Below are 12,364 nucleotides of genomic sequence, written 5' to 3'. Positions count from 1 at the left end.
ATTGGATTGGGAGAAAAGGAGACAGAAAGAAAAAAGTAAAAAGAAAATGTTATTTTTTTAAATTTCAAACATTAAAACCTGAAGGAAATAAACTCCACACTTGTCATAGTTAATTTTCAGTGCCAGAGAGGTTGACTGGCAGTAATTAACACTTATCACATCGTTAAAAGGGTACTTGGACTTAAAATTACTTGACTTAACTTTCTGTAGCGAGGAACACCCCTCCCAGTCGGGGAACACTTCAGCAGTGAAGGACATTCAGCCTCCGATCTTCGGGTAAGCATTCTCCAAGGCGGCCTTCGAGACACACGACAACGCAAAATCATTGAGCAGAAACTGATAGCCAAGTTCCGCATCCATGAGGACGGCCTCAACCGGGATCTTGGGTTCATGTCACGCTACATGTAACCCACCTGACGTAGGGTCATCCAGACTCGAGTCGTCATTGGCTTGTTCTCTCTACACAGATGCGGCCGGACCTGCTGTGATTTCCAGCAAAAAAAATGTTTTTTGTCTGTTTTTTTGTTTTTCATACAGACCCCAGCATCTGCAACATTTTACCCCTTGTGACCCCACCTCATTGTTCTTTGATGTAATGTTTTCCTGACTGACCTGTTTGGACACCATTCACACCTTTGATTGCTGTGATTATCTCTCTGCCGAGGTGTGATAAATGGCAGTTGGAAAGATTACCTGTAAACATCTGACATTATTCTCTGACTGTATAAGCTGTGTCTTTATGCATTTCTCCACTTCACCTGATGAAGGAGCAGTGCTCCGAAAGCTTGTGATTTCAAATAAAGCTGTTGGACTATAACCTGGTGTTGTGTGACTTCTTACTCTTATTACCTGACCTGGCAGGGCCAAGTACAGTAACATTAAGTTTTCTGACACAGCAGGCCTGTCCTTAAAAAAAACAGTCTCAATTATTGTGGACTTGCGTTTTTGAAAAGTGGCATGAAAAAAAAAATTGATTCCCAATTCTGCTTTCAGTTGCAGCAGCTTTGTTAATGGCTTGTCCCACCCTGAAATCGATGGGCTGCTGTAAACTCCTCCAGGCCAGGAGTGGCGCCAGTGATTTGCAGGGGAGTCAGGCGGTGTGTTTGCGGGAGTTTGGGCACTGTGAGCTGGGTTCCCTCTTGCCGGTGTGTGTGTGTGGTGGGGGAGCAATTTAATTTTTTCCCCCTCCTCTTTCCCAGCTGACACTCGAGCTTCCAGTCAGCGGTGGATTGAGGAAGCACCGAGTGGCGAAAGCGGGGAGGGGGGCCCTCTCGGGGCAGTTTATTTATTTAATTTTTTCTTCCCTCAGACAGCTTCCTTCCCCCTCCCACCCTACCACCCCCTCAACAACCAGTCAATCCACCCACACCGAGAGCCGGGAAGATGTTGGCCCTTTTCAACAAGCTGCTGGACTGGTTCAAGTCGCTGTTCTGGAAGGAGGAGATGGAGCTGACGCTGGTCGGGCTGCAGTACTCGGGCAAGACGACGTTTGTCAACGTGATAGCGGTAGAGTATTAGCGAGAATCATAAGGTGCACAAAGGCCAGGGAGCTGCTCCCAAAGAGCCCCATAGAAACCATCCCAATTGTTGGAATAATATCTGCTGTTTTAATATTAAAAAATAACATCGTTAACAACCTCAATTTTAGAATTCTGCAATGCTTGCTCGTCAAATGTGCATTTGTATTTATTTTTTTGGGAGGTTATAAAAGATGGTGCTTTAATTTTTTTTTTAAAAAGCCCAACTCATTCTGCGCATGATCCACACCTCCAGCTTTAACTTCCTGACTAGTTTCTTAACCCTCTCCGGCCCGTCACTATGTTCAGCCAATGTTGCATTGTTTTATGCGCCCTTTTAGTTTTCTTTTCCTTTTATCCCACCCCCCCCATTCCGTGGATGAATGTCACGAAGATGTTTGTGGGTTTGCACTGAATAAATTCAGCCAGTACTTGTAATTTCTAAGGACTGTAAACACCGAAAATGTGGAACTTAAAAAAAAATTAAAAAAAATGCCAAGACCATTCACTGAGGGCTTTGAGGGAGAGAATATGTCCTGGAGTGTTAACCAGGCTGTAACACTAAAGGAGGAGTTATGAGAATTTATTGGAGTTGCCAAATCTGAGATTGTGTTGTACCCAAACACAGAGGGTTGCTTTATTAAAAATAATAAATGTCTTGTAATGCTTTATATACTGTAATAATTGTTGAGTATTTTAGTGCAGATTGATTTATGTTGGGCAAGTGACTTTCATTGCAATAGATGGATTGCAATTTAGTTGCATCATACGGCAAGTCAATAAGGTTTTACAGGACCTTGGGGCTACCTTATCTTGGTAGTGTTTGTGCAACTCATTGTGGTTACGAAGCAATCCTGTGTATTTTATGCTAGAATAGAGACAGAACATGAGCCAAATCATTATTATAGCAATGATCTTTAATCATCTTTAGACTTTTTTTCTCTTATTACAGCATTACAAGTTAATAGAATGTTCATTATAAATATCTGAATTTCTTGTGACTTTGACCATAGTGAATTGGCGAATACATTATTTTATACCTGGAATCACTAAGTCCTGACACCAACTGTCCCTCTCGCTCCCAGAAGAGCAACAGGAGTATCTCTTCCTTTCTGTCTTGCTTCCTCCTTAAGTAGAGTTGCACTCTTTCTTCTACCCCCCCCCCCCCCCATTACATGTCTCTGTCTCTCCCCCTTTGCACAACGCCACTTTCCTCTCCCTATTCCCCAGTCCCTAGTGCTGTTAAAATGGTTTTGCAATATCTTGATGTTTTAGCCCATGGCTAAAACTATACTGAAAGTAAGAAAAAAAACATCAAAAGGAGACACACTCAAATTAGAATTAACTACTAAGTTACTAATTTCAAACTATAACTAATATCTTTGTATGTACTCTGTACCCCTTTATACTAAATCCCAGTTTTCTTTTCAAATAAATCCTTAATAGAGAGACATCTTTTTAAAAAAAATAATTGAAAAAAATGGATTTTGCACCTCCCCATGAGCACTAGCTGTCTTTCAGCATATCATCCCAGTTTCATGTGAGCCCAACCTGTGAATAGCTTGTTGACTGTGTAGTTGGGCCAGGGGAATTACAGTCTAGCCTAATTCTGAATTCGCCCAATGTCTAGTGTTTTTCCCCAGACTTCCTCAGCTGAGATCAACTAGCTCAGCACAGCTGGAGATGGAACTTAGGACATATAAAAATAAAATCTATAAACCACGCACTCTGATCAGGAGGTAGATGCCCCTGCTATGATTTTGATATAAACAGTGCATAAGTCAGTGGAGGATGCTCTTAAGACCATATGGACTGGTTTGTAAAGAGATTCATGTCAGATGTCAGTGGAGCACATTATCTTAACACTCTCAATTGAAATGTTACTCTTTGGAACCCTTCAGCTAAGCTTTTACTTGGGAAGGAAGTTTTAAAATAAACTAATATAAAGTTGTGTTGAAACTGCTTAATGCCCACCCATAAGGCCACCTTTCACTTTTAATAGCTACTTTGTTAACCAGTAAAATTTGTTCATAATCTTATACTAATGAAATGTTTTTATGATATCTGCCATATCTATGTAAATTATTTAGTACAATATGCTGCAATATACTAATTATGAAGACTTCTCCACATAGCTTATTACCTCATACTAATTTAACTTTCTGTTGTACGTATTGCTACCAGCCGCAATCATGATGGTTTTGTGCTTCTTCCGCAACTCTTATTTGGTGATTTGTGCTTTTAAAAAGTGCCATTTCAGAGATTTTTGTGGAGAATAAACCAACATTTGACTAAGATAAGTACTTTTACCATCGTATCATTACAGCAGTGCAGTTCTGAAATTCAAACTTTGTAACTTTGAAGTTTTTGAAGTTGTTCTCTCATTCAGATAGCCCTTTGTGTAAATATGCTGCCTGGTTAGGTAGTGAATTATGTAGACCTGGATGGCTCTAGGTTTGATCCTTGGTCTGCACTGAGATTGTTGATTTCCACTGGGGTGGTTGGCGCTACAGTTGGCCTTTGTTTTCACCATCCCTACCCAGGAATACAATCAAAGGTTTGCACTGACCACTATCCAATGAACCCTGCTGGAAAAATCCATATAGGCAGCTGAGGATCGGATTTGGCTTTGATGCCTTCCTACAGACAAGTAGCTGCTGATAATTACTGTCCAGGCTCGCACACAGGCTGGTCACTTGGGTGAAGCACCAGATGGCTGTCTGCTCCAATAAAACCTTACCCTGACATGAGCCATTGCTTTCAGGAAGTGAGTTGAGAAGGTTAGAGAAAGCGCAGCCATTTTATTTGTGGGATGTTTCAAACCACCAGACTGTACTTTACCTCTCGGTTACACAGTGACGCATTGTAGCTCTGTTGTATTAAATAGAGGAACAAGAGTTCCTTTCTAATTCACCATCTTTTGAATGCTGATATCCTGTGAGGTTTTGTCAATTTTATGCCAGCAAACTCATTTTCTGTGGGGGCTGTACTATTTTGCAAGGCTAACTAATGACAGCTGTAGAAAATACAAAGTTACAGCAGAGAAACGGGCCATTTTGGTCCATTAAATTAGCAGCAATATTTTTTTTCCCCATATGAGCCATATAGTCTAAACCGACTATCTTGGTTGCTGTCCAAACCCTTCAATATTCCTCATTTTCAGGCAACTATCTATAATTCTCTTTTTTAAAGTACTTGCGGGGGAGTTGGGGTTCGCTGCTTCAACTATAGTTCGTGGCGGATAATTCCACGTTCGATCCACTTTGTGTAACATTTTTTCTAACCTCCCCTTTAAGTCTTTATGATTATTTTGAATTTGTACCCTCCCATTACTGCCTTGCCGGCCAATGGATACCAATGGAAGTGCGTGACAGGCAACAAATTATTTTGGAAGTTTTGTCACTGTTTTTGTAAGCAATTGCAGTAGCCAGTTTGTGCACAGCAAGGTCCCAATAGCAATTGAGATTAAGGACCAGTTAATCTGTTTTTACGGTTTGCTTGACTAATAAATGTCGGTCAAGACACCAGGACAACTCCCTTCGTCCTCTTTGAATGGTGCCGTGGGATACTTTGCGCCGCTTGAACAGGCAAATGGGCCCCTCAGCCGATACAAGGCACCTCCACCAATGCAGTACTCCCTCAGTACTGTAAACAAAAGCAAAATACTGTGGATGCTGGAAATCTGAAATCCAAACAGAAAATGCTGGAAATACTCAGCAGGTCAGGCAACCCTTCATCATCGACCTGAAACGTTAACTCTGTTTCTCTGTACTGATTTTCTGTTTTTATTTCCCTCTGTACTGCTTGGGTTACTGCCTGGATTATATGCTTAAGTCCTTGAGTGGGGCATGAGCCCACAATCTTCTGACTTGGAGCCAAGTTGACTCTTAAGTCTTGGGTTGCAGATAACTGACAAACTGCATAAACTCTTGTGGATAACTATGTCAACTGAACTCCTCAGTTGGATTGCTATCTTTTAATTTACTCCTACCCATCCAGTATCCTCTTAATTATATCACCGAACAGTTAATAGAGAATCAGATTGGAGTCGGGTACAAAATTACTTGCCAAAATCAAAGCATCCATTCATTTGCACTTAAAATATGCAGTATCTTAATACTTAAACTGGACAATTCGTGTCTATTGCTGTTTGTTAACTGAGAATCCCAGCTGAAAAATCAAGGCTCACAGTGCAAGTTATCACCAAGATTGAACAAAGGAAGAGAGAAGACGAGTAGACGTAATTAGATGACACCAAGCTTGACGTAGATTAACAGTTTGGTTGAACAATGATTCAGGTGATATTTCCCCCCCCCCACCCCCCACCCCCACAGCTTGAGCAGTTTGCAAATGTCATTTGACCGTTCAGACACTCCAGCTCGTTACTTCTATATACTGTAATTATTTTATCTTGGGGCTTAGCATTCGTTGTAACACCAGGGTCTCTCTTTCTGCAGTATTTGCCACAGTCGATTTCTAGAACCGTTGCTTCACGTGACTGAAATGTCATGATCAATCAGAAGTCATGTGAGGTGACACAAAGCAGAAGTCGAATCACTTTTTGCCAGAAAATAACAGCTGCTAAGTTCATTATTGCGCAATAGCTTTCTTAAATATTAGAGGCGCTATATCCTTTCAAATTGCATTTGATAGTTTATTAATATATTTGACATTGGTTTTATGTTTCCTATTACACTTGTATAAACGATTAATGTTTTACGTGTCTGAGAATGGGCACTTTAATTCCATGCATTGGGCTGGATAGTCACTTTGGGCAGATAGGTGTGCAAGAAAGAATAAACTTCACCTCGCGCATATCTCGTTCTTTCTTGACCATTGTTTTTTTCTTTTCTGCATAGTGGTGTGGTTTTGTTTGAGTTTTTGGCCAGCATTTCATAGGTAGGGAAACCATTGTTAAATAAATATTAATAGGGACTTCAGCACAATAGAGCCTCTGTGCGTGGTACAAAATGAAAGGAAAAATGACACGGGCTGATTCAAGAAGGCGCACTGTCAGATTTGAATGCAATACGAACATACAAAAATGACCAGACAGGAAAAGACCAGCTGGATCATTGAGCCTGTCCCATACAATCATGTTGCAACTGAGTATCATTATCCCTAATGCTCCCCAAACACCAATAACCATGCAATCTCCTGAGAAGCAAAAAAAAATCAGATTGTAAAAGAAAAATAGGCCAATTCAGGGTAAAAGAAAGAATTCAGGGTTATTCCTCTCCGACACCCTGAGACAATCAAAACGAGTTCCAGGAGACCACAGTGACTGAGGCACGTAGGAAGGAAGAAACATAGGAACAGGAATAGGCCAGTCAGCCCCTCGAGCCTGTTCAATTACATCATGGCTGGTCTGTATCTTAACTCCATCTACCCATCGTGGTTCCGTAAGCCTTAATACCCTTGCCTAACTTAAAAACAAGCAATCTTGGTTTTGAAATTTTCAATTGACCAAGCCTCAACAGCTTTTTGATGGGGAGTTTTAGATTTTCACTACCCTTTGTGTGAAGTGCTTTCTGACATCACCTTGAATGGCCTATCTCTAATGTTAAGGTTGTCCCCTTGTTCTGAACTCCCCCACCTGATGAAAGCTGGTGGAAAGCTCTGGCCCCAGTACAGACCCCTGGGGGACACCACCAGTCACATCCTGCCAATTTGAGTCCATACTCGTTATCCCTACTTTGTCTTCTACCTCCTAACTAATTCCCTATCCAAGCCAATAGGTTGCCTCCAATTCCATGCACACTCATTTTTGTTAAGTCTCTTAGATGGAACCTTGTCGTCGAATGCCTTCTTTTAAGCCCTTTATATATAACATCCATAGACATTCCCTTATCTATCGCGTTAGTTACCAAAAAAATTCAACTAGGTTTGTTGGACATGACTTGCCTGTTACAAACCCTTTACATCACCGAACATCCCAGCTACCTTTTGTATGCAGTGACATCAACCTTGGCCAGAAGCTCCCTATTGAAAATATGCGGTGAATCTGCGTTTGCTGCACAAGCCGGTATTTTGTTCCAAAGTTGTGTGATCCTCCTGACATCTAGCATAGTCCTATGCTTGCATAAATTATACACATGACCCTAGCTGTTCCCTAATTTAGCTAATTCAAATAGTCTATCCACATGGACACTGTCTATTCCTTTTAATTATTTCAAACCTCAATCACATCCCCCTAAGCTCTGTGCTTTTTTAAGGTAAAAAAGACCCAGCTCTTTAAATCTATCATGATAACAAGGTATCAATCTAGTGGCCCTCCTCTGAAGCTCTTCAAAGCGTCTGCATAACCCACCATGTGAGGGGAAGATGGACGGTTTCCACTCTGACCAGATGGAGTTTATAACTTGTGTTGCTTTGGTCATGTTTGAGACCTATTGATTGTATAAATTAGCTTGCAAGACGCAAATGATCAAGTATGAGGGTGGAACTGGGTGACTCATTTTCCCATCCCCTCCTAGCAGAGAAAAATCTAAACGCAGCCTGGCTAAAGACAGGATCTCGCTATGTCGGAAATCATAGGCCAACAGCATCCCTCACTCCATGGTCTGGAAACTGCCTTTTCTTGCTTAGTACTGTGACACTCTCAGATTAAGCTGTATTATGCAATAGTGCGCTGTAGGTTCTTGCCCTGTATAATTTAAATTTTGTCTGAAATTGGCATATGTGGCAGTGAGGATGCTACCACTGCCGTTAATGGACCGTCCAGCAAAAGGGGTCTGGTGTATTCCAGACTTCTCCCCATTCAGTGAGGGGCCCTATAGAATTGTAATTCATTTTTGGGTGCAATCTCTTTTCCTGAAATGTGTGGAAGTTTTTTTTTAAAAAAGGGAAATCTTCTATTTTGCTACCTTTTTTTTTAAAAGGGTGAAAAATGTCCAGTATCTTGTCAGGATAATTTGATTACAAAGGTCACAAAGAGAAATCCTTTGTTAATGAAGAACAGCGGGTATGTGACTTGCATTAATCAATGTCTTTGATTGGATTTTGCACCTTCAGTCGCAGTAATCTGCATGTCCTGACACAATGTCCAGATTACAATATTATTTTGGGGAAAATCTGGAGTGGTTAAGGCATGGTTCTTTTTAAAATATAGGCCCAGAATTTGCTGGGAAAATAACGGTGACTTAAAGGCACACGCCTTTACTATTCAGCAACTTGTAGCGAGGAAGAGATGCGAATGCAGTGATTCGCAAATCACCACAAATTGCTGGACAATTTCTGCCGCTGCACCATTAGCCTCGTAAAAACTGAAGCTCGCTGTCAACCTCCCCATGAGTTTCAAGAAATTGCTGCATTTGCGCTGTTAAAATAAATGAACTAGGTTTGTTAGACATGACTTGCCCTTTACAAATCTTTTACATCACCGAACACCCCACCTACCTTTTGTATGCAGAAAGTTAGGGCTGGTATTTAACAATGTAAGGACCCTTTTAATGACGAGATTTATGTTCTTGCAATGCCACTTAACCTCGGAGCCCAGAAAGGGAACAATTGAAACTCTGGAGTCTCACTCCTGCAGGTAGTAAATTGTTCCTAGAGCTTTTTAAAATTTAAAATTTCTTTCTTTTCCTTTTTGTCTCTCTCTCCATCCAATCTCTTTCCTTCACTTTATTTCTCTTTCTGTATCTAATTTCACTCTTCTTCACCCTAATTTCCTTCTCCGTCAGTCCTCTGTTTCTCTATCCTTAATTTCATTGGTTAAGGAGATAGACTGTCCTGTTGTTTATCAAGTCCCAGATGTCTTGTTAACTTTGCCACGACGTTATCAGTTCGCACTTCCAGCAACTTGCTGTGCAATCATTTTTCTAGCTGCAGGGTGAGGGGAAAAACATCGAACGAGCTGGGCCTGCCACAAGATGCCTTGCTCCAGCAAATTCTGTATCTCTTGATTAAACACATGGTTTATTTAAAAAAAAAAAAAAAAAAAAATTGCTGCTGCATTTAATTATAACATGCAACTCTGAGATACCGTGTCATTGCTACGGTTTCCCTTGATGACTAAGTTCAGCACATGGCAACAAAGATTATTCCAGGTGGAAGTAAGTTGCCTTATGCAGAAATTATTGGTTGGTTTGGACTTCTGAAGTCACCATGTAATTAAGATTTCAGATATCAAAATCAACATGTACATAATTTAAACATCGTGTTCATAGGCACCTGGAGGCATGTGAAGAATTAATGTAATTGTATATTGTAAAATATATAGTTTGAGTGGTTAACGTCTGTGCAGTTTTATTTACTGCTTCCATTAGAAACAGGAAAACGCAACATTCTATGACCTCTAATTCTCCAAACTCCATAAATCCCGATTCTATTTTTTTTTGTTTGTCCACTGAGGATCATTTATCTTATGATTTTGTGCTTGACCTACTCTCTTTCCCCCTTGCTTAATTGCAAAAGGGTTAATCCCAAAAGGCATGAGAGTCTTAAATTGCTGTGTATCATCTGTTTAAATGAAATATCCCAACGTAAAGCTGCTGGACGTTGATAAGATATAGGCCCGAGATCTCTAAGGTGCATTTTTTTTTTTTTCCTTAATGCAGAAACATTATAACCTTTAATGGTTGGGTCTTGTGCAAAAAAAACTTATTTTGTTTGGGTAGTCATAATAAATCAAAAAATTATGGAGGTTGCTATCTGAGAGTTCTGTTCGTACCGAAATAACCTGTAACATGGCAGTGTTGTCACTTGAATTGTTGACTCTGGGTATCAAAATACTACAGCAAAAACTTGAGCCAGTGTGCTTTAATGTTGTGCAATAAGTTTTTTGCAAGCTGCTCTTAACTCATCGTAAATTGCTCCCACCACTGACATATCCATAACCGCCAGTACCTTGCCCTAGTATTCTACAGCTCGGAAAGCTCTCTGCAGAAAGCAGTTCTGAAGGACAAAATCTATAATCGTACTGCGGAGTATCTTTCACAAGTGGATTGGCTTAAAAATTTCACATGCCCTTCATTACATTTGACTAAATTCCTAATGACAACTCTGAAAGGGATTAGTATGTTGACTGAAGAAGGTGTTAAAATGTTGGATTGTACCTAAAGAATCTTTACCTCTGGAAGAGATAACCAAATATTTTTTGAAAGTTTTTTATTGGAATTGAGCAGAGTGGAACAGAAGGGGGAGATTTAATTGAGGTGTATAAAATTGAGGGACCTAGATAGAGTGGATAGGAAAGACCTATTTCCCTTAGCAGAGAGGTCAATAACCAGGGAACATAGATTTTAAGTAATTGGTCGAAGGATTAGAGGGGAGTTGAGAAATCTTTTCACCTAGAGGGTGGTGTGGGTCTGGAAGGGTAGTAGAGGCAGAAACCCTCATCGCACTTAAAAAGTACTTGGATATGCACGTGAAGTGCTGTAACCTGCAAGGCTATGCACCAAAAGCTGGTCAGTGGGATTTCGGCCGGCACAAACAATGGGCCGAATAGCCACCTTCTGTGCCATAAAATTCTATGGAAGACAACATTTTGTGCTAGTTTTGTTTGGGGGGGGGGTGGGGGGGTTGTCATTATTAGGAACCCAATGTTAACATCAAGCACTTGCAGGTCAGATATAGCACAACTAGGTGCAGAGTAAAATTCCTCTACTCTGTTCATAAGCATGCCCCAAACTATTACACCAATATGACTTCTTTTCATTTGCCACACCAGCTATCTTTAGCTGAGGATGCCAGATAGTGCCAAATTAGGCAGTTAGCGAGGGTTTTGTGCTAAAGGCCCGTGCCCACTAGGAACTGGATTGAGACTGCAGCGGACTCTTGCAAGCTGTAGACAGAGGAGACTTTCATCCAATCAAGTCTAAGCTGGATTTGAACCCAAATCCAGAGGTCAAAGGCAAGTGTCTTCCCCTCTGCACCACTCGGTTCCCTGTTTTGCTTTCTAAATTGCGTAATACAGGGTATTTCAATAACCTGGTTTTGATTTTAGTAAAGGTATTGGAAACAGCAGAGCAGAGTGATGGGCTCCTGGAATGTGTCATTTGTTCATCATATACAATTAAAATATTTACATCGTCTAGTTAGGTGCAAGTTTTCCAATTCTCTGTCCACTGGAAGTGGGAAAGTATAATGTATCTAGTTTTCTTTGCACTGCTAAATAAATGGTTCAGACAGTTTATAAAAACCATACTGTTTATGAAACTTAATAGCAAGGCAATGTCCATATTGTGAATTTGAATGTAATAAAGTGTTTACTGAAGAAATTCCAGTGTCTGAATTAATTGATACATAGAAGCATAGAAGATAGGAGCAGGAGTAGGCCATTCGGCCCCTCGAGCCTGCTCCGCCATTCGATGCGATCATGGCTGATCATCCAAGTTCAGTACCCGGTCCCTGCTTTCTCCACATACCCCTTGTTCCCTTTAGCCTTAAGAAATATATCCAACTCCTTCTTGAATATATTTAATGAATTGGCCTCTACTGCCTTCTGTGGTAGAGAATTCCACAGGTTCACCACTCTCTGGGTGAAGAAATTCCTCCTCATTTCTGTCCTAAATGGCCTACCCCTTATCCTTAGACTGTGACCCCTGGTTCTGGACTCCCCGACCATCGGGGACATCCTTCCTGCATCTAGTCTGTCCAGTCCTGTCAGAATTTTATAAGTTTCAATGAGATCCCCTCTCATTCTTCTAAACTCCAGCGAGTACAAGCCCAATCATCCCAATCTCTCCTCATACGTAATTCCTGCCATCCCAGCTATCAGCCTGGTGAATCTTCGCTGAACTCCTTCCATGGCAAGAACATCCTTCCTCCGATAAGGCGACCAAAACTGCACACAATACTCCAGATGTGGTCTCACCAAGGCCCTGTACAACTGCAGCAAGACA

General features: G+C 40.9%; 1 protein-coding gene across 3 annotated transcripts in view; it reads left to right on the top strand.

Moving 5' to 3' along the window:
- Positions 1 to 1,106: 1,106 nt before the first annotated feature.
- The window catches only part of LOC147105247 (ADP-ribosylation factor-like protein 8A), a 60,933-nt gene continuing 49,675 nt past the window's right edge, over positions 1,107 to 12,364 (top strand). The window contains exon 1 of one of the 3 annotated variants that reach the window (XM_086011403.1): positions 1,107 to 1,506. In XM_086011403.1, the coding sequence (XP_085867529.1) occupies positions 1,384 to 1,506 (123 nt within the window). In that variant the 5' untranslated portion in view covers positions 1,107 to 1,383. Of the gene's footprint in view, positions 1,532 to 12,364 lie in introns of all 3 variants that reach the window. The other 2 variants (XM_086011405.1, XM_086011404.1) reach the window with 2 other exon arrangements.

The sequence above is a fragment of the Somniosus microcephalus genome, chromosome 18, assembly GCF_052327205.1.
Source record: "Somniosus microcephalus isolate GS21.2 chromosome 18, FLI_Smic_1.0, whole genome shotgun sequence".
Taxonomy (NCBI): Eukaryota; Metazoa; Chordata; class Chondrichthyes; order Squaliformes; family Somniosidae; genus Somniosus; species Somniosus microcephalus.
The sequence above is the reverse complement of the archived record's forward strand: the minus strand, read 5'-3'. Positions and strand labels throughout refer to the sequence as shown.